The sequence below is a fragment of the Dryobates pubescens genome, chromosome 12 (assembly GCF_014839835.1).
Source record: "Dryobates pubescens isolate bDryPub1 chromosome 12, bDryPub1.pri, whole genome shotgun sequence".
Lineage (NCBI taxonomy): Eukaryota > Metazoa > Chordata > Aves > Piciformes > Picidae > Dryobates > Dryobates pubescens.
The window spans coordinates 3,212,782-3,232,741 of NC_071623.1; the positions used below are offsets into that span (position 1 = coordinate 3,212,782).

The 19,960-nt window shown below is 50.0% G+C and overlaps 1 protein-coding gene across 1 annotated transcript in view; it reads left to right on the plus strand.

The window, feature by feature from the left end:
- The window catches only part of PTGFRN (prostaglandin F2 receptor inhibitor), a 110,284-nt gene extending 90,829 nt beyond the window's left edge, over positions 1-19,455 (plus strand). The window contains exons 7-9 of the mRNA XM_054166068.1: positions 2,160-2,267; positions 15,747-16,052; positions 19,206-19,455. Of these exons, the coding sequence (XP_054022043.1) occupies positions 2,160-2,267; positions 15,747-16,052; positions 19,206-19,372 (581 nt within the window). The 3' untranslated portion in view covers positions 19,373-19,455. The remainder of the gene's footprint in view (positions 1-2,159; positions 2,268-15,746; positions 16,053-19,205) is intronic.
- Positions 19,456-19,960: the final 505 nt, after the last annotated feature.

A 19,960-nucleotide genomic window follows, 5' to 3' on the forward strand; every position in this document is an offset into this window, starting at 1 on the left:
TTAACATCTTCATTGATGATCTGGATGAGGGCATTGAGTCAGTCATCAGCAAGTTTGCAGATGACACCAAGCTGGGAGCAGATGTTGGTCAGTTAGAGGGTAGAAAGGCTCTGCAGAGGGACCTCAATGGACTGGACAGATGGGCAGAGTCCAACAGGATGGCATTTAACAAGTCCAAGTGCCAGGTGCTGCACTTTGGCCACAGCAACCCCATGCAGAGCTACAGGCTGGGGTCAGAGTGGCTGAGAGCTGCCAATCAGAGAGGGACCTGGGGGTACTGATTGACAGCTGCCTAAACATGAGCCAGCAGTGTGCCCAGGTGGCCAAGAAGGCCAATGGCATCCTGGCCTGTATTAGGAATAGTGTGGCCAGCAGGAGCAGGGAGGTCATTGTGCCCCTGTACTCTGCATTGGTTAGGCCACACCTTGAGTCCTGTGTCCAGTTCTGGGCTCCTCAGTTTAAGAAGGACATTGAGACACTTGAATATGTCCAGAGAAGGGCAACAAGGCTGGGGAGAGGCCTTGAGCACAGCCCTGTGAGGAGAGGCTGAGGGAGCTGGGGTTGTTTAGCCTGCAGAAGAGAAGGCTCAGGGGTGACCTCATTGCCCTCTACAACTACCTGAAAGGTGGTTGTAGCCAGGAAGGGGTTGGTCTCTTCTCCCAGGCACCCAGCACCAGAACAAGGGGACACAGTCTCAAGCTGTGCCAGGGGAGGTTTAGACTGGAGGTGAGGAGAAAGTTCTTCACTGAGAGAGTCGTTCGCCACTGGAATGTGCTGCCCAGGGAGGTGGTGGAGTCACCGTCCCTGGAGGTGTTCAAGAGGGGATTGGATGTGGCACTTGGTGCCATGGTCTAGTCATGAGGTCTGTTGAGACAGGTTGGACTTGATGATCCTTGGGGTCTCTTCCAACCTTAGTTAGTTAGTTAACAGCTTCTCCATAACTGGCAGTTCCAGCTTCACTGCACATCCAAACTGCTTTCCAGAGCCTCAGTTTGGAAGTGACGTGGTTAAGTGTGTGCAGGCTGGTGAGTTACCAGCATTGCTTTCCAGAGAAATCTCCTGGGAGAGCAAAGGGTGAGTGGGTTGTCCAGGATGATTTCCTTAACTATTTTCCTTCAGAATCATTGTTCACCACTGGTCCTCAGTGGATTTGAAATGTACAATCCCTGTGCTAAAACAGTAGCATGGAAGAGTGGGGGAGGACCAATCTTCCAAAAGCTTTTCTTTCTCAGTCTTTCTTTTTATGATGCTGATGGAGCCCCAGAAGTAGCTGAGCCAGGGTAATGATAGCTGCTAATGGTATCCAGGGAGGGTAAGAAAGGTTACTTCTTAACCTGAGTCCCATGTTCTTTCTTGATTTCCCTGGTCCCTTCCTCCACCGGTAGCATCACGCTTCCTCCCATTCCTCTCTTTGCCTTGTTGAATAGAACAATCATGTAGAATACTGTGGTATATTGAGTTTCTGTCCTGTGAAATAGCCTCTACTAGGGATGCTGGCATGTTGTAGTTTGGGTTAATTTTGCTCCAGGGAAGCAATTGTCATAAAAATTTGGGTGAGTTCTGTTTTTCAGCTTACACACCTCAGAAGCCAAACACCATGTTGTTGTGGTGTCTGAGCATTTCATAACAGCCTAATGGTTTTAGCCAATATCATCACCACCTTGCAGCTGAAGGAGTTACTGTACCCTTGGGCTTTGAGACATCTTCTACAGCAGAAATTATCTGTGGCAGAGCCTGAAGGAAAACTCACAGAGAAGCGTTACCAGATGCAGTTCTTACATTGTGCTCCAGGTCTGTAGCAGAACCATCTGCACTGTGGAAATACTGGTTTCATCTAACTTGAATTCCTCTTGACAGCATCAGCCTTAAAGACCCATGCTGGATTATCCTGAACACCTGAACTCTTGGGCTCTTAGGAGTCACTGGTGGAAGACCAGCTCCTTTTCTGTGCAGCGTAGTAGAACACAGACTTGGGCAGCAGCCTGTTGGGTGACAGCTTTGGGTACTTAGTGCAAATGCAAGTTGTCACAAAACAGTTATCCATGGTTGCTTATCCTCACTTCAGAGCTCTGTCTCCTCAGACCAGCAGAGAAGAAAATGCAAGTTTTGGACCCTGAATTAAAAGCTGTCATAAGTTAACTGTGGTTTCTCTTTTCTAGGGCCTGTGTTTAATGTCTCGGTGCATTCTGACAACCCAACGATCTACCAGGGGGAGCTGGCAGATTTGCTGTGCATTGTCACAATGGAAGGAGTGGCACTTGAGCCAGGTACTTGAGCTAAATTGTTTTTACTTGTTCACCTTCCCTAGACAGAATATCCCCAGCAGTGCAGCCCTGTCTCCTTGGAGTGGGACTGGAGAGCTGAGAGCCAGCCCTGAGAATCCTGTAGAATTAGATGAATACCGGCGAGCATGTTTGCTTCACACAGGCCAGTTTGAAACAATTTCACATTCCAACTTGGGGCAGAGGGGAGGAAGTCTTAGAATAGAATAGAATTAACCAAGTTGGAAAAGATCTTCGAGATCATCAAGTCCAACCTATCACCCAGCACCATCCAATCAACTAAACCATGGCACCAAGTGCCTCATCCAGGCTCCTCTTAAACACCTCCAGGGATGGGGACTCCACCACCTCTCTGGGCAGCACATTGCAATGGCCAATCTCTCTTGCTGGGGAGAATTTCTTCCTAACCTCCAGCCTAAACCTCCCCTGGCACAGCTTGAGACTGTGTCCTCTTGTTCTGGTGCTGGTTGCCTGGGAGAAGAGACCAACCCCCACCTGGCTTCATCCTCCCTTCAGGGAGTTGTAGAGAGCAAGAAGGTCTCCCCTGAGCCTCCTCTTCTGCAGGCTAAGCAACCCCAGCTCCCTCAGCCTCTCCTCCCAGGGCTGTGCTCCAGACCCCTCCCCAGCTTTGTTGCCCTTCTCTGGACACCTTCCAGCATCTCAACATCTTTCCTAAACTGAGGGGCCCAGAACTGGACACAGGACTCAAGGTGTGGCCTAACCAGTGCTGAGTACAGGGCACAATGACCTCCCTGCTCCTGCTGGCCACACTCTCTCTGATACAGGCCAGGATGCCCTTGGCCTTCTTGGCCATCTGGGCACACTGCTGGCTCCTGTTCAGCCTCCTGTCAACCAGTCCCCCCAGGTCCCTTTCTGCCTGGTTGCTCTCAGCCACTCTGACCCCAGCCCCTGTTCTTACTGCTAAAGCCCCCACTGCTGGCAGTCGTAACCTCCAACCACTAGATGGGCTGTGAAAGCTTTTCCTATTTCCTTTAGTTGGAAAGGGGGTCTATTGGCAAGGCCTGTTAGTAGGAAATAGTCATCTTTAACCAAATCTTGAAGTCACCTGGCCAGTCAGCTTCACACTTTAGAGTGAATTTAGGGCTTATCATAAGTCTAAATAATTGACTACTGCAGCCTAAATGCCAAAAAATGAAGGTTTAATGCCTCTGCCTTCAGAGGTAAGCCTTCTTTTTTGTGTGGAAGGGGAAAGAAGCACTTTATAAAGTGCTGTGGAAAGGACAGTGGACACTTTAATGGCAAATTTTTATGAAGAGTGGAAAAGTTCAGAGAATTGCTTCAAACCTAGCTGCTTGCTAAGCATTGCCTGAGGTGCTTGTCATCGAAGCACTGCAAGAATAGGATCTGATTCTTTTAGCCACAGTTTGTGTCTGGGCTCTTTTTAGTTTCATACATAGGACCATAAAATTATGCCTAAAATATATCTCTGAATAGTTATGTGAATCCAAATGTATGCACCAAAACACACAGATGCCAATGCTTCATGCCACAATTAGAAATCTCTCTGTGAGCCACAGCTAAAGAGGAGCTGTGCAGGAAGTGGTGCTATAATGGAGTAGCTAATGAGATGAAGTACCAAGCTTACTGAAGGCCCATCACTTTGATGGGCCCATCACCTGTTCTACATTAAATCTGAGTGCAGTGGGGAAGCAATTTGCTGGATTACAGTTGTGTGCTGCCTGTGAAAAAGTGATAGAATGCTCTGGGTTGTATTATTGAAATGGTTGGTGGGGAGGAAAAGCTGAGTGAACTTCTTGGCTGTCAAAAGACTCATACCCTCAGACACAGTAAGCAGCAGTGTATGCCTGTATGTGTATCTCAGTCTGTCCTGCAGTGTTTGCTCAGCAGGAAGCCTCCTCTAAATTGAGGTGTGCCCAGGCTCTTAGGGGTATGGTTGTGAGGCAGTACCCACAGCAGCTGGCTACCTTTTCAAAGCAGTAATTGCTGGCAGGGAGCAGCTGCTGCTTCTGCTGGTGTTTGACAGCTAAAATAACCTTGGGGTTGCCTTGTGAAAGGGAATAGAATAGAATAGGACACAATGACCTCCCTGCTCCTGCTGGCCACACTGTTCCTGATGCAGGCCAGGATGCCATTGGCCTTCTTGGCCCCCTGGGCACACTGCTGGCTCATGTTCAGCCTACTATCAACCAATACCCCCAGGTCCCTCTCTGCCTGGCTGCTCTCCAGCCACTCAGACCCCAGCCTGTAGCACTGCCTGCGGTTGCTGTGGCCAATGTGCAGAACCCAGAGAGGGTCTGCACCTGGAGAGGCCTCAGCATCTCTGACTCACTTAAAACCTGAAAAGAGGCCATTCAGTATATTGGGGCTCTCCTGTCAGTGCTTTGCTGCAGTTGGCTGTGTGATGGGTTTTGTGTGTTTGGTAGCTTGAGACTAGGGGAAGCGCTGACGAGGTAAGGATAATCAAGGGACCTGAAGGAAAACACTGTCCTCTGATGAGCTGCTCATAAGCACAGTCATCTTTTAACTGGCCAGCTTCATAAGGGTTCATGAATATTTAGAATAGAATAGAATAAACCAGGTTGGAAGAGACCTTCAAGATCATCACGTCCAAACTATCCTCCAACACCACCTAATCAACTAACCCATGGCACCAAGCACCCTGTCAAGTCTCCTCCTGAACACCTCCAGTGATGGTGACTCCACCACCTCCCTGGGCAGCCCATTCCAATGGGCAATCACTCTCTCTGTGTAACACTTCCTCCTAACCTCCAGCCTAAACCTCCCCTGGTGCAGCCTGAGACTGTGTCCTCTTGTTCTGGTGCTGCTTGCCTGGGAGAAGAGACCAACCTCTGCCTGTCTACAACCTCCCTTAAGGTGGTTGTAGAGAACAATAAGGTCACCCCTGAGCCTCCTCTTCTCCAGCCTAAGTAACCCCAGCCCCCTCAGCCTCTCCTCACAGGGCTGTGCTCCAGACCCCTCCCCAGCTTTGTTGCCCTTCTCTGGACTCGTTCCAGCAGCTCAACATCTTTCTTAAACTGAGGGGCCCAGAACTGGACACAGGACTCGAGGTGTGGCCTAACCAGTGCAGTGTACAGGGGCAGAATGACCTCCCTGCTCCTGCTGGCCACACTGTTCCTGATGCAGGCCAGGATGCCATTGGCCCTCCTGGCCACCTGGGCACACTGCTGGCTCATGTTCAGCCTACCATCAACCAGCACCCCCAGGTCCCCCTCTGCCTGGCAGCTCTCCAGCCACTCTGCCCCAGCCTGTAGCACTGCCTGGGGTTGAATTTGTTGAATTGATAGTTGATACCAGGAGGTGGAAATAATGCAGTGATGAACAGGCACTGCAGGGTTTTGGATCTGAGCACCATAACCTCTTCCATAGCTGGGCAATCTCATCTTGAGCATGGCAGAGCTCTGCTGCTCTGCTTTGGTGTTGTAGAGGTTTGTGTTGGGTTGGGTTTTGGCTGTGTGGGGTATTTGGGTTGCTTGTGTGTGTGTGGTTTTTGTTGTTGTTTGGGGGTTTTTGCTTTGTGTTGTGGGGTTTCTGAGTCTGCAATGGGGCCTATGAGGCACATGCAAGAGATGCACCTAGAATGGAGTAAAGTGGGACATTGTGACAGGTTTGGAGGGAACTTTTTAAGGGAGCCTAGAGACTCTGAGCCTCTGTTTGCTGCATGAGCAGAGTTGGGGGCCTAGTGAGCCATACTGAGTGGAGAAACCCTATCTGGGTCTTTCATATGGGTGTGAGAGGCTGGCTTCTCTCCAGCAGTTGCTGGTCCTCTGGATGATACTGGCAGAAAAACTACAGGGAGCAGCTGGAATCTTTGCAACAGCTGTGGAATGTTCAGACTTACTGTGTCAGTCTCCTGCTTGGCCTTGAGAGATGGAAGGACTGGAGCAGTGAGATACAGAAGGTCATGAAGTCATTAAGGTTGGAATATATATGGAGCAGGTTAGGTGAAAAAGGGCCTACAAGGATCAGTAGTACCCTTATTCCCCATGTCATGCTTGATTTGAATCTACTGATGTGTATTCAATACCATGCTGCTGTCATGCCAGCTTCAAAATGAAAGTGCTGGCTGGAGCAAAGTGTCATAGAATCAACAAGGTCCTGTCCAACCTGTCACCCAACACCTCATGACTAACTAAACCATGGCTTCAAGTGCCATGTTCAATCCCCTCTTGAACACCTCCAGGGGTGGGGACTCCACCACCTCCCTGGGCAGCACATTCCAATGGCCAATCTCTCTTTCTGGGAAGAACTTTCTCCTCACCTCCAGCCTCAACCTCCCCTGGCATAGCTTGAGACTGTGTCCTCTTCTTCTGGTGCTGCTTGCCTGGGAGAAGAGACCAACCCCCATCTGGCTACAACCTCCCTTCAGGTAGTTGTAGAGGGCAATGAGGTCACCCCTGAGCCTCCTCTTCTCCAGGCTAAGCAACCCCAGCTCCCTCAGCCTCTCTTCACAGGGCTGTGCTCAAGGCCTCTCCCCAGCCTTGTTGCCCTTCTCTGGACACCTTCAAGTGTCTCAATGTCCTGCTTAAACTGAGGGGCCCAGAACTGTGCACAGGACTCAAGGTGTGGCCTAACCAGTGCTGAGTCCAGGGGCACAATGACCTCCCTGCTCCTGCTGGCCACACTATTTCTGATCCAGGCCAGGATGCCCTTGGCCTTCTTGGCCACCTGGGCACACTACTGGCTCATGTTTAGGTGGCTGTCAATCAGTCCTCCCAGGTCCCTTTCTGCCTGGCTGCTCTCCAGTCACTCTGACCCCAGCCTGTAGCACTGCCTGAGGTTGTTGTGGCCCAAGTGCAGCACTTGGGGCTTGGAGTTCAGATAATAACATGAGAGGCTTTCTTTTGCAGTTGCTCCTTCTGATTTTGGGGTGTTGCTCTTTTCCTCTGTGCTGGTTGCTGTGTGCTTGGGTGGGAAGAACCATTTTATACTGGCTTCTGCTTTTGCTGTGCTTTTCTGCTCAGGTAACTCAATAAACTCCTTATCTGAGCCCCTAGTTTCTTTGTGTTACTTCCCCTCCCATCTGTGTGTGTGGGGCTTGCTTGTTAGAGCGGACTGTGTTAACCCAAGACACTCTCTGTCCCACCTTTGAGCAGTTTCTATGCTGAATGAGTATCACAATTTAATTCACAACTGGAATGGATAACTTGCTCTTCAGATGAGGGCCAGACATTAGCCAGATGGAAAACAACAGGGCTGTCACATCTCAGTGGGGAAATGAGGCACGTTCTTAGGGAAAGCCTACAGGAAAGCATTGAATGAACAGGGCAAGAGTTCCCAGCATCTCCTGAGAGAAAACAGATGACACCAGCAGAGGCATCATCTTTCCATTTAGGAGTGTGATGGGAAAAGACAGTGAAGCATTTGTATTTGACTCTCTTCTGAGGAGCATGGCCACTTTCAGAGGCCACCTACTCTTCTGATGTCAGACCTGCTGCAGGGAGGTGGTTTTGGCCCTCTTGTGAGCCAGGAAGGATCAGGGAAATTCAAAGAAAATCTTGTTAAATAAGCAACCAAAACCTTTTTAACACACTTGGTATGCCAGCCAGCTGTGCTTTCCTGCACATAAGCATTTTGCAACCATACATGTGGATTAATATGTATGCTTCCTGTATTAAATTGAGGGGTGAGGTGCCACCTCTCCTCCCTGCCTGAGTGCACAATCAGAAAAATAAAAGCACTTCCAAGGAACTGAAGAAAAGGTAAATAACCAATGGCCTTTGTCAGTGCTGCTCTTTAGAAGAGAATAAACCAGGTTGGAAGAGACCTTCAAGATCATCGTGTCCAACCTATCATCCAACACCACCTAAACAACTAACCCATGGCACCAAGCATCCTGTCAAGTTTCCTCAAGAACACCTCCAATGATAGTGACTCCACCACCTCCCTGGGCAGCCCATTCCAGTGGGCAATCACTCTCTCTGTGTAGAACTTCCTCCTCACCTCCAGCCTAAACCTCCCCTGGCACAGCTTGAGACTGTGTCCGCAGGCTGGGCCTGGGAGAAGAGACCAACCCCCACCTGGCTACAACCTCCCTTCAGGGAGTTGTAGACAGCAAGGTGGTCTCCCCTAAGCCTCCTCTCCTCCAGGCTAAGCAACCCCAGCTCCCTCAGCCTCTCCTCACAGGGCTGTGCTCAAGACCCCTCACCAACTTTGTTGCTTTTCTCTGGACACCTTCCAGCAAGTCAACCTCCTTCCTAACCTGAGGAGCCCAGAGCTGGACACAGGACTCAAGGTGTGGCCTAACCAGTGCAGTGTACAGGGGCAGAATCACCTCCCTCTTCCTGCTGGAGCAGCAGCTATTCCTGATGCAGGCCAGGATGCCATTGGCCCTCTTGGCCACCTGTGCACACTGCTGGCTCATGTTCAGCCTACTCTCAACCAGTCCCCCCCAGGTCCCTTTCCACCTGACTGCTCTCCAGCCACTCTGACCCCAGCCTGTAGCACTGCATGGGGTTGCTGTGGCCAGTGTGCAGAACCTGGCACTTGGACTTGTTGAATGCCATCCTGTTGGATCTGCCCATCTGTCCAGCCTGTCGAGGTCCCTCTGCAGAGCCTCTCTGCCCTCCAGCAGATCAACTCCTGCCCCCAGCTTGGTGTCATCTGCAAATTTACTGATGATGGACTCAATGCCCTCATCCAGATCATCAATGAAGATGTTAACGAGCATGGGGCCCAGCACTGATCCCTGGGGCACACCACTAGTGCCTGGCTGCAGGCTGGTTGTGGCACCATTCACTACCACTCTCTTTCTTACAGTTAGACCAATCCCTTTCTTTCTGGAAGTGTCACTTAGGGGTTGGAACCTTGTCTGGTAGAAGCAGTTCACACTACTCTGTGTGCATGTTCTTGTGTGTACACACCCTGTGGGAAATTTCCAAAAGGGTGGAAAAGGTTTTGGCCTGGCTGCTGCATGCTTCAGCTCCCTTTGTTTGTTTGAGGCCCTGCTGAAGTGGAGTGTGTGTTACCAAGCCCAAGTACACGACAGCAACTGCCCCATCTGAAAAGTGCTGCTGTGGTTTGGCAGCCACGGGTAGCCTTTTGAATTGATAGGAGGGGGAGTATGTGTGTGTGTGTGTCAAGGGGAATAGTAGTTCTTCTGTGCCCTGAGGATATAAAAGCTGCTTCTGGTATCTCTCTTGAATACACATTTTCACAAGCCATCTCTCTTAGACTTCCCAGATCACCCCTTCATGAGCTGTGTGCTTAGGGATTTGAAAGTATTACTGTGCCTGAAAGGAGATGGGGTTTTTTTTCAGCTGCTCCAGACAGACCCAGTGGGCACTCTGGAGAATTTAACAAAACCAGCTTGTTTACTTCTTGTATGGCTTGAAGTGGTTTGCTTAGCTCTCTAGGAAGCCCTATTCAACTTTATTTAAATGTAGCAAACAAAGAGTCTCCAAACTGTGATTCAGCGCTTTAACAAGGTGCCGAGAGAGCTCCATGCTAAGCAGCAAAACTGTATGGCTCCTAAGACCTAGCCTAGAAATAGGATTCCCTGGCTTTTTTTGAGGAGTGATTGGCCAGGGAAGCAGCTAAGGCCCAGACAGCTTAGTCCTGTGTGTCAAATTGAAATGTACATAAAGATGTGCTTTACATGTTGATGATCCTCACTAACTGAGGAGAGGAGGAAACACAGCGCTACTCTTGCTCTGCTCACAGAACTTGGAACTGTCCAGCTCCCAGGGAATAGGATAGGATAGGACAGAATAGAATAGAATAGAATAGAATAGAATTGAATTGAATTGAATTGAATTGAATTGAATTGAATTGAATTGAATTAACCAGGTTGGAAAAGACCTCCGAGATCAAGTCCAACCTATCACCCAACGCCATCTAATCAACTAAACCATGGCACCAAGTGCCCTCCATTCTCTTTTTAAACACCTCCAGTCATGGTGACTCCACCACCTCCCTGGGCAGCACATTCCAGTGGCCAATCTCTCCTTCTGGGAAGAATTTCTTCCTAACATGCAGCCTAAACATTCAGCTGGCGGCCAGGCACCAGTGGCATCCTCCAGGGATCGGTGATGGGCCCCATGCTCTTTCACATCTTCATTGATGATCTGGATGAGGGGGTTGAGGCAGTCATCAGCAAGTTTGCAGGTGACACCAAGTTGGGAGCAGATGTTAGTCAGTTAGAGGGTAGAAAGGCTCTGCAGAGGGACCTCGACCAACTGGACAGATGGGCAGAATCCAATGGCATGGCACTTAACAAGTCCCAGTGCAAAGTGCTGCACTTTGGCCACAGCAACCCCATGCAGAGCTACAGGCTGGGGTCAGAGTGGCTGGAGAGCTGCCAAACAGAGAGGGACCTGGGGGTGCTGAATGACAGCTCCCTGAACATGAGCCAGCAGTGTGCCCAGGTGGCCAAGAAGGCCAATGGCATCCTGGCCTGCATTAGGAATAGAGTGGCCAGCAGGAGCAGGGAGGTCATTGTGCCCTGCGCTCTGCATTGGTTAGGCCACACCTTGAGTCCTGTGTCCAGTTCTGGGCCCCTCAGTTTAAGAAGGACATTGAGACACTTGAACGTGTCCAGAGAAGGGCAACAAGGCTGGGGAGAGGCCTTGAGCACAGCCCTGAGAGGAGAGGCTGAGGGAGCTGGGGTTGTTTAGCCTGGAGAAGAGGAGGCTCAGGGGAGACTTCATTGCCCTCTACAACTACCTGAAAGGTGGTTGTAGCCATATGGGGGTTGGTCTCTTCTCCCAGGCAACCAGCACCAGAACAAGGGGACACAGTCTCAAGCTGTGCCAGGGGAGGTTTAGACTCGAGGTGAGGAGAAAGTTCTTCACCGAGCGAGTCGTTCGTCATTGGGATGTGCTGCCCAGGGAGGTGGTGGAGTCACCGTCCCTGGAGGTGTTCAAGAGGGGATTGGATGTGGCACTTGGTGCCATGGTCTAGTTGTGAGGTCTGTGGAGACAGGTTGTACTCGATGATCCTTGGGGTCTCTTCCAACCTTAGTGATACTGTGATAGTTTATGGAAACAGCTGAGTTGTGTGATCTGGGGGCACCGAGGCTCTTGATGGCCTTCAGAGCTTGGTGCTGGGATTATGACGCTTTTCTCTACATGAGGCGCCTTGTCCAGGTGTCCCACACCACTCACAGCTTTGTGGCTCGTGGAAGGAAAGGGTGAAGGAGAGCTTTGCACTGTTGAGTGTGAGCCTTCTGATCTGGTTTGGGGTGTTTTTTTGTAGATAAGGGACACAAATTGTGAGTGACTGCTCAACACCGATGCAAGGTGTGTGGAGTTGTACAGATGCTAAGTCTAAAGTGTGACCTGTTCTGTGTCAGTAAAGCTACGTATTTATTAGCACTTGGGAGCTGCTAGACACATTCACTGACCTTTAGAGAGCACCTGATTTATGCCCTGGCTTTGCTGAATTCTTCTGTGTTTTTATTGCATGACAAGCAGAGATATATAGGCATGAATGAGATGACTCTGCTGCGTTGTTTCAGGGAGGGTAGCGACACAGAGTACTGAGAGCCAAATCCTCCCTCTGTAGTGAGTCACTAATTGTATGCTGTGCATGCAGACTAGTAAAACATGTTGGCATAATACTGTTGTCCCATGTTGTAATTACTGAAGATAGATTCAGCTGTTTCAAAATGACAGCAAGTGCCTGTGCTCATCTTTGTATGTGGAGGGAAGGGAACCTCAAGTTAACTGATACTGAAAGAAGGAATTCTTGAATGGTAGCAAATTGCCTGGGACTCTGAAGACTGGAATGTTACTGAGGTTTTGTGTCTATTATACATATCTGCTTATATCTATTGTTTAACCATATTTTTGGCAAGAGCAATGATGTGTTCAGCACAGTTGAACTTAGCCTGGCAAGTGTCCATATGCTGCTATGGTACTTGGAAACACAGGAGCTAATGGCAGTCTTTAGCCTGTTTGGAAGGAATTGGTTGCTTCCAATGTGACTGCCTGTGGACTGGTGCTGTTGCCATATTTGGCATAAACAGGCAGCAAAGAGGAGGAGTAGTTTACAGAAGCAAAGTAGAGGCCCCATTTCCCACAGCCAGTTGGATGAGTGCACAAAGCAGAGGTTAAACTTTGGTCCTGTTAACTGAATGTGTTTATGGTAACTTCTACTAACGTTGCTTTCAAGGGCAGTCAGTGTGCTATGGCAGGTAACTGGGACTGGTATTTGTAGAGCAGAATGGAATTAACCAGGTTGGAAAAGACCTTTGAGATCACCAGGTCCAACCTAGCACCCAACACCATCTCATCAACTAAGCCATGGCACCAAGTGCCTCATCCAGTCTCTTCCTAAACACCTCCAGGGATGGTGACTCCACCACCTCCCTGGGCAGCACATTCCAATGGCCAATCTCTCTTTCTGGGAAGAACTTTCTCCTAAACTTCCCCTGGCACAGCTTGAGACTGTGTCCTCTTGTTCTGGTGCTGGTTGCCTGGGAGAAGAGACCAACCCCCACCTGGCTACAACCTCCCTTCAGGGAGTTGTAGACAGCAAGAAGGTCTCCCCTGAGCCTCCCCTTCTGCAGGCTAAGCAACCCCAGCTCCCTCAGCCTCTCCTCACAGGGCTGTACTCCAAACCCCTCCCCAGCTTTGTTGCCCTTCTCTGGACACCTTCCAGCAACTCAACATCTTTCCTAACTTGAGGGGCCCAGAACTGGACACAGGACTCAAGGTGTGGCCTATCCAGTGCTGAGCACAGGGCACAATGACTTCCCTGCTCCTTCTGGCCACAGTCTTCCTGATGCAGGCCAGGATGCCACTGGCCTTCTTGGCCACCTGGGCACACTGCAGGCTCATGTTCAGGCAGCTGTCAACCAGTACCCCCAAGTCCCTTTCTGTCTGGCTGCTCTCAGCCACTCTGACCCCAGCCTGTAGCTCTGCATGGGGTTGTTGTGGACAATGTGTAGAACCTGGCACTTGGATGTGTTCAATCTCCTGCCCTTGGACTCTGCCCATCTGTCCAGCCTGCCAAGGTCTCTCTGCAGAGCTCTCCTACCCTCTAACATATCAGCACCTGTAGTATGATAGGCAAGAGTAACTGTTGTGGGGGCTGCTGGTCTGTATGACCTATGCTGACCCCCATGTAGGACTGGGAGAGTTGCCCCTGCTGTACTCCTGCAGATCAGGCCAGGTACTCGGTTGAGATTCTGTACTGTCACCCAGAGCACCTGGCCATAGCAGGCAGGAAACTCTGTGGTGTCCCAAAACAGTTTGTTCAGCCATTGTCTCTGGAAACAGCATCTGCATTCTCCTTTTTGTTTTGTAATTGAAGAGGTGTGTAAAAACCACTGCACCTTACAAGGGAATTAAAACCACCCACTGCTGGGGGTATAATTTTGTGTGAGGTGAGGAGGAGGATTCTACCTGCCCAGCTGATGCTATGTTTGAAATAGCAGAGCTAAGGATGTTCCTTCATGTCACTTTGCTTAAAAACATTGCTTTGGAGTTCCCTTCTTCTCCAGAGTGTTAGTTTGCCTGGTAGAGGCTTAAAAGCTATCTTCACTTACATCTGCAAAGACTGTGAGTACAGCAGCAGGTTTAGGGCTTTAATTTTTCCATTAGTCTGGAGGTCAGATGTGGAAGTTTAGAGAAGAGAGCTCAATTAGACTAAAAGGCAGCTTTACATTTCAGGCTGCTAATCCTGTACTTTTCAGAGATCTCAATGCTGGGAAATTCAGGTTCTATACATTGCCAAAGTGAGTGGAACTGCCTTAGGTGTGAAAAGGTAAAGCCCTGTGCACACATTTCTACCAGCACCCAAAATCTCAGCACAAACCCAGAAACCTCTGTTTCCACTTTGGGCACATCAGTTTGCTACTGTGCCAGCAGAGAAGTCCTGCTGATGAAACAAGTGAGGAGCCTATCCTGTCTCCATGCCCTAGGTCATGCCAGGTTTCAGACTCTGTGGCAGGTGTTGCTTGGCTTGTGCTAGCAAAGAATAGCAATGATTTTTAAAGTAGGTGCTCAGCTACATCAGCCTAATAGGGTTAAGGCTGAGATCTGCTAATGGGATCAATAGACTCTTGCATGAATGTGGAAGGAGCTGGATGTGCTGATGAATGCTGACTACCTGGCAGTGACACTGAATGTGGAAGGCGTTGCAAATGCAGTTTATAGACTGCCTCCTTGGGTGGTAAAACTTGTACAAGGCATGATGCTTGATGGTGTGTGACAGGAAATCTGCAAAGCTGGGGAAAAAAACCAGAACAAACCCAAACTAAATAGAATAGAATAGAATTAACCAGGTTGGAAAAGACCTTTGAGAGCAGAGAGTCCAACCTATCACCCAACACCATCAACTAAACCATGGCACCAAGTGCCTCATCCAGTCTCTTCCTAAACACCTCCAGGGATGGTGACTCCACCACCTCCCTGGGCAGCACATTCCAATGGCCAATCTGTCTTGCTGGGAAGAACTTCTTCCTAACATCCAGCCTAAACCTCCCCTGGCACAGCTTGAGACTGTGTCCTCTTGTTCTGGTGCTGGTTGCCTGGGAGAAGAGACCAACCCCCACCTGGCTACAACCTCCCTTCAGGGAGTTGTAGAGAGCAAGAAGGTCTCCCCTGAGCCTCCTCTTCTCCAGGCTAAGCAACCCCAGCTCCCTCAGCCTCTCCTCACAGGGCTGTGCTCCAGACCCCTCCCCAGCTTTGTTGCCCTTCTCTGGACACCTTCAAGAGTCTCAATGTCCTTCTTAAACTCAGGGGCCCAGAACTGGACACAGGACTCAAGGTGTGGCCTAACCAGGGCTGAGCACAGGGCACAATGACTTCCCTGCTTCTGCTGACCACATTATTCCTGATGCAGGCCAGGGTGCCACTGGCCTTCTTGGCTGCCTGGGCATGTGCCTGGCTCATGTTCAGCCTACTATCAACCAGTCCTCCCATAAGAAAACCACACAAGAACATCAAGGTCAGGCTTTGCTCCTGAATACTTTGTATTTTTCAGTCATTTTTTTGGTGCTTTGTGTAGAATCTCAGTAGTCATTTAGGCTAAGTGTAAGGAGGGGACCTTCAGGATCATCAAAGTCTTCTGACTTTGTGGTTGTTGTAGATTCCACATGAAGACAGTGGTTGCAAGTGACTCTCTGCTAGCACTCCCACTGGCTTTTCCTTGTGGATTCAGCATAGTTACAGAAGGTCTTACAACACTGGGCCAGCTTGGTTAGAACTTAGATCAGAGATTAAAACCCAGAGTTTTGGATAACAAGCAGAAAGGCAGGGAATCTCCCCTCACTCTGCTGCTTGTGCAGGAGCACTGCTTGCAGGTTGAGTTCATTGCAGTTCACTGCTTGAATCCTCCTGGAAAAGACATGTTCAGGGCACTCTTACTCCTGTTCCTTTCTGTTGGTTTTCCCCTTCTGCTGTCAGGCTGGTGTTGGCTGTGCCGCTTGCAGGTAAACCTTCCTGCTGAGCATTGGCACCGTGAGTGCTTTGCAGAGCTCATCAACATGTCTAAATTCTTCTTTGTCCACAAATGCAGATGACATGTCCTTTGATGTCTCCTGGTTTGCTGTGCACTCCTTTGCATTGGACAGAGAGCCCATCCTGCTGGCCTCGCTGGATCGCAGGGGGATCGTGACGCAGAGCCGCAGGAACGGGAGCAGCGATCTCAGCCTGGAGAGAATCAGCCCGCTGGAGTTCCGCCTGCGCCTGCACGGCTGCGAGGACCAAGACTTTGGGAACCACTACTGTGTAGTGACCCCCTGGGTGAGATCTGCCACTGGAGTATGGCAGCAGGAGCCTGACATCAAAGCCAAACCCATCTTTGTGTCTGTGAAAATGGATGGTAAGAGATTGCATGGTGAGAGTGGCTGGAGAGCAGCCAGGCAGAAAGGGACCTGGGGGGACTGGTTGACAGGAGGCTGAACAGGAGCCAGCAGTGTGCACAGGTGGCCAAGAAGGCCAAGGGCATCCTGGCCTGCACCAGGAAGAATGTGGCCAGCAGGAGCAGGGAAGTCATTGTGCCCTGTGCTCAGCACTGGATAGGCCACACCTTGAGTCCTGTGTCCAGTTCTGGGCTCCTCAGTTTAGGAAAGATGTTGAGCTGCTGGAAGGTGTCCAGAGAAGGGCAACAAAGCTGGGGAGGGGTCTGGAGCACAGCCCTGTGAGGAGAGGCTGAGGGAGCTGGGGTTGCTTAGCCTGGAGAGGAGGAGGCTCAGGGGAGGCCTTCTTGCTCTCTACAGCTACCTGAAGAGAGGTTGTAGCTAGGTGAGGGTTGGTCTCTTCTCCCAGGCAACCAGCACCAGAACAAGAGGACACAGTCTCAAGCTGTGCCAGGGGAGGTTTAGGCTGGAGGTTAGGAAGAAGTTCTTGCCATGAAGAGAGATTGGCCATTGGAATGTGCTGTCCAGGGTGGAGTCACCATTACTGGAGGTGTTCAGGAGGAGACTTGATAGGGTGCTTGGTGCCATGGTTTAGTTGATTAGATGGTGTTGGGTGATGGGTTGGACTCAATGATCTCAAAGGTCTTTTCCAACCTGGTTAATTCTATTCTAGTACACAGTTTTTAGGTTTCTTTTAAGCACCTTGTTACATCTTTCTGTGACAGATACTCCCCATGAGTATTTTTGAAGGTGCCTGTAATAATCTCATTAGATTTTGTTATCTTTTTTTCCCTATGGTTTGTAACTTCTGATTCCAGATTTCACAGGCTGGGAAATTGTGGTGGGTTGAAGTTTCCCCCCCCAACACTAACAAGAACAGACCAGCTCAATTAGAAGCCAATGGAGCTGTATTTACAAGCAAAATCTACACTCTACAATGGAATGCAATCAATATGCACAAACTAGACAGGAGGTACAATGTTATACAGATACTTACAATTAGCAAACAACACAACCCCCTGCCCTGGTCAAAAAGAGCAGGGGAAGCTCCCTGCTTGTCTCCACCCTACCTCCCCTACACCCCTCTACAAAGGGGACGAGAGAGAGGAGCAGCGAAGTTAGACTTAGCCAAGGCCAGCTGATAAGCAGGTTATCTCTCCTGAGCAAAGCAAAACAGCTGAGATCAGAAGAGAAAAGGGCAGAATTGTTATGGTACAACTCCTCTTATTCCAGACATTTACCCAATGAATTTGTTTAGAATCATCTTTTGCTTTCCTTTTCCCACCCAAGAGTGATTGGTTTATATTTCTCTACTGCTCTGCTCAAAATCTGTAACTAAATTTTAAAGGCATAGCCCAAAACCACCCCAGAAGTCCTGAACAGATCACAGCTATAAGGCTGGACTAGTTTCTCTCCTGCTCAGCTCTTGGTGGTGTTTGTTGTAGCTGAGGCATCTTTCAATCAAGGCATAACTGTTCCCTCCAAGTGTTAACCCTTCTGCTGCCTGCAGGAGGAAGCCTTGGTTTGCAGATGGAGTGTGCTGAATTAGAGTTGCATTGTGGTTAGCAGCAGAGAGCAGAAAGTCAGAACTGTAATTCCTTCCTGCCTCTCCCAACCACAAGACGTGCTGCTGCCTGTGCTTCATGCCTTGTCTGCCTTCCAGCCCGCGCTGCGAGTGCTGCTTGGCGTTCCGAGCAGCAAGCTGCACGCTAGGTGCTGCGCTCAGGAGAGCGAATGCTGGAGGGGATTTGACCAAGTTGTTTTCTTCTCACTGTTTCCAGGAAAGGTCATGTTGGAAAGTTCCATGAACTCAAAAGCAATCAGAAGCTTTTGTTCTCCACGCTGTGCAAAACCAGCTTTCATATCTGTACTTTCTAAACTCCTTACGGCTCTTGGCCCTGCGTTTTAACTGAGCAATGCGTGCTTGCAAATCAAGTTCCTTGTTTAGGTACCAACTTTGGAGGTTGATTAGACTGGGCTGCTGAGTGGCAGTGAATATATTGTACAAGTAGTTCTAATCAAGCCAAGTGTAAAGGAGTCTGCTCTTTGCCATTTGGAAACATATTATGAAGAGTGCAGCCGCAGTCGGCCTCTGATGGGGAAAATTTGCAAGGCTTGTGTTTGGAGGAACAGGTAACAGGATATATCCTCTTGGAACTAGCTGTGCTTTGCTGTCTCACTCCAAGACTGGGGTCACTTCAGGCTGGGGTTGGAGTGGCTGGAGAGCTGCCAAACAGAAAGGGACCTGGGGGTGCTGATTGACAGCCGCCTAAACATGAGCCAGCAGTGTGCCCAGGTGGCCAAGAAGGCCAGTGACATCCTGGCCTGTATCAGGAATAGTGTGGCCAGCAGGAGCAGGGAAGGAATTCTGCCCTGTGCTCAGCACTGGTTAGGCCACACCTTGAGTCCTGTGTCCAGTGCAGGGACCCTCAGTTTAGGAAAGATGTTGAGCTGCTGGAAGGTGTCCAGAGAAGGGCAACAAAGCTGGGGAGGGATCTGGAGCACACCCCTGTGAGGAGAGGCTGAGGGAGCTGGGGTTGCTTAGCCTGGAGAAGAGGAGACTCAGGGAGGTTGTAGCCAGGTGGGGGTTGGTCTCTTCTCTAAGGGAACCAGCACCAGAACAAGAGGACACAGTCTCAAGCTGTGCCAGGGGAGGTTTAGGCTGAAGGTGAGGAGAAAGTTCTTCACTGAGAGAGTTGTTAGCCATTGGGATGTGCTGCCCAGGGAGGTGGTGGAGTCCCCATCCCTGGAGGTGTTCAAGAGGGGATTGGATGTGGCACTTGGTGCCATAGTCTAGTCATGAGGTCTGTGGTGACAGGTTGGACTCGATGATCTTTGAGGTCTCTTCCAACCTTGGTGATTCTGTGATACTGTGAAGTCTCCTCCAGTGCTTCCAGCCTCTCTGAGGCTTTGAAATAGTATAGGAAGAATTAGAGTGAGGAGGTGAGTGAGTCCAGTAAGAGACCAATGGTCCAAACCTCAAAAGACAGAGAAGAAGAAGGAGCAACAGTGTCATTTCCTCCTGAAATCATTGCTGTGAATACCCTGGGAGTGTCTCCCTTTGTCAGTTGGGAATTTCTCAATGACACAATACTGACTTTGCTTTCCTCTTTCAGTTTTGAATGCTTTCAAGTATCCCCTGCTGATTGGCATCGGTCTGGCCACTGTCATCGGACTCCTATCCTGCCTCATCGGCTACTGCAGCTCCCGCTGGTGCTGCAAGAAGGAAGTGCAGGAAACACGACGAGAGCGCCGCCGGCTGATGTCGATGGAGATGGACTGAGCGTGGGAGCCAGGCATGCTTGCATCTGGGGAGAGACTCAGCCTGGGGGCTCTTGGATTGTGCTGAGACACTTGCTCGCAGGACCAGACGAGACAGTGCGTTTCCTCTCTGATTCCAGCCTGGGCCTCAAGCTTCTCCTTGTTACACTTCATGGCCTGAGAGCGCTCAGGCCATATTTAGTGACTCCTTTTCCAGCAGCACCTTCTGCGTAGGAATTGTGCCCTTCCTTCCACAGGGCCCTGGGACAGAATTCACCAAGATTGTTTTGGGGGGTTTTGGTGTTGGTTTTTTTGGGGATGTCCCCACATGACAGCCTGATGGGCAGGGTGTTGGCTGGGAAAGGGGCTGGTAGAAGTGTTAGGCTTCAATTTTGTTAACCAGTCTACTCTTTGCCTCTCCTCCATCACAACATCCCTGTTCCCTTTCTCTGCCTTGGCATTTGTCAGACTTCTGTGTTAGGTTGAAGGCTAGAGAAGGCTTCTCTGCTGGTGCCTCATGAGGCTGGTCCAGCAAAGAGTTGGTTCATCATTGTCAGCATGCCTTCTCTTCTCTGGCTTTCAAAAGGTTTGCAATTAACCCCAAAACCTA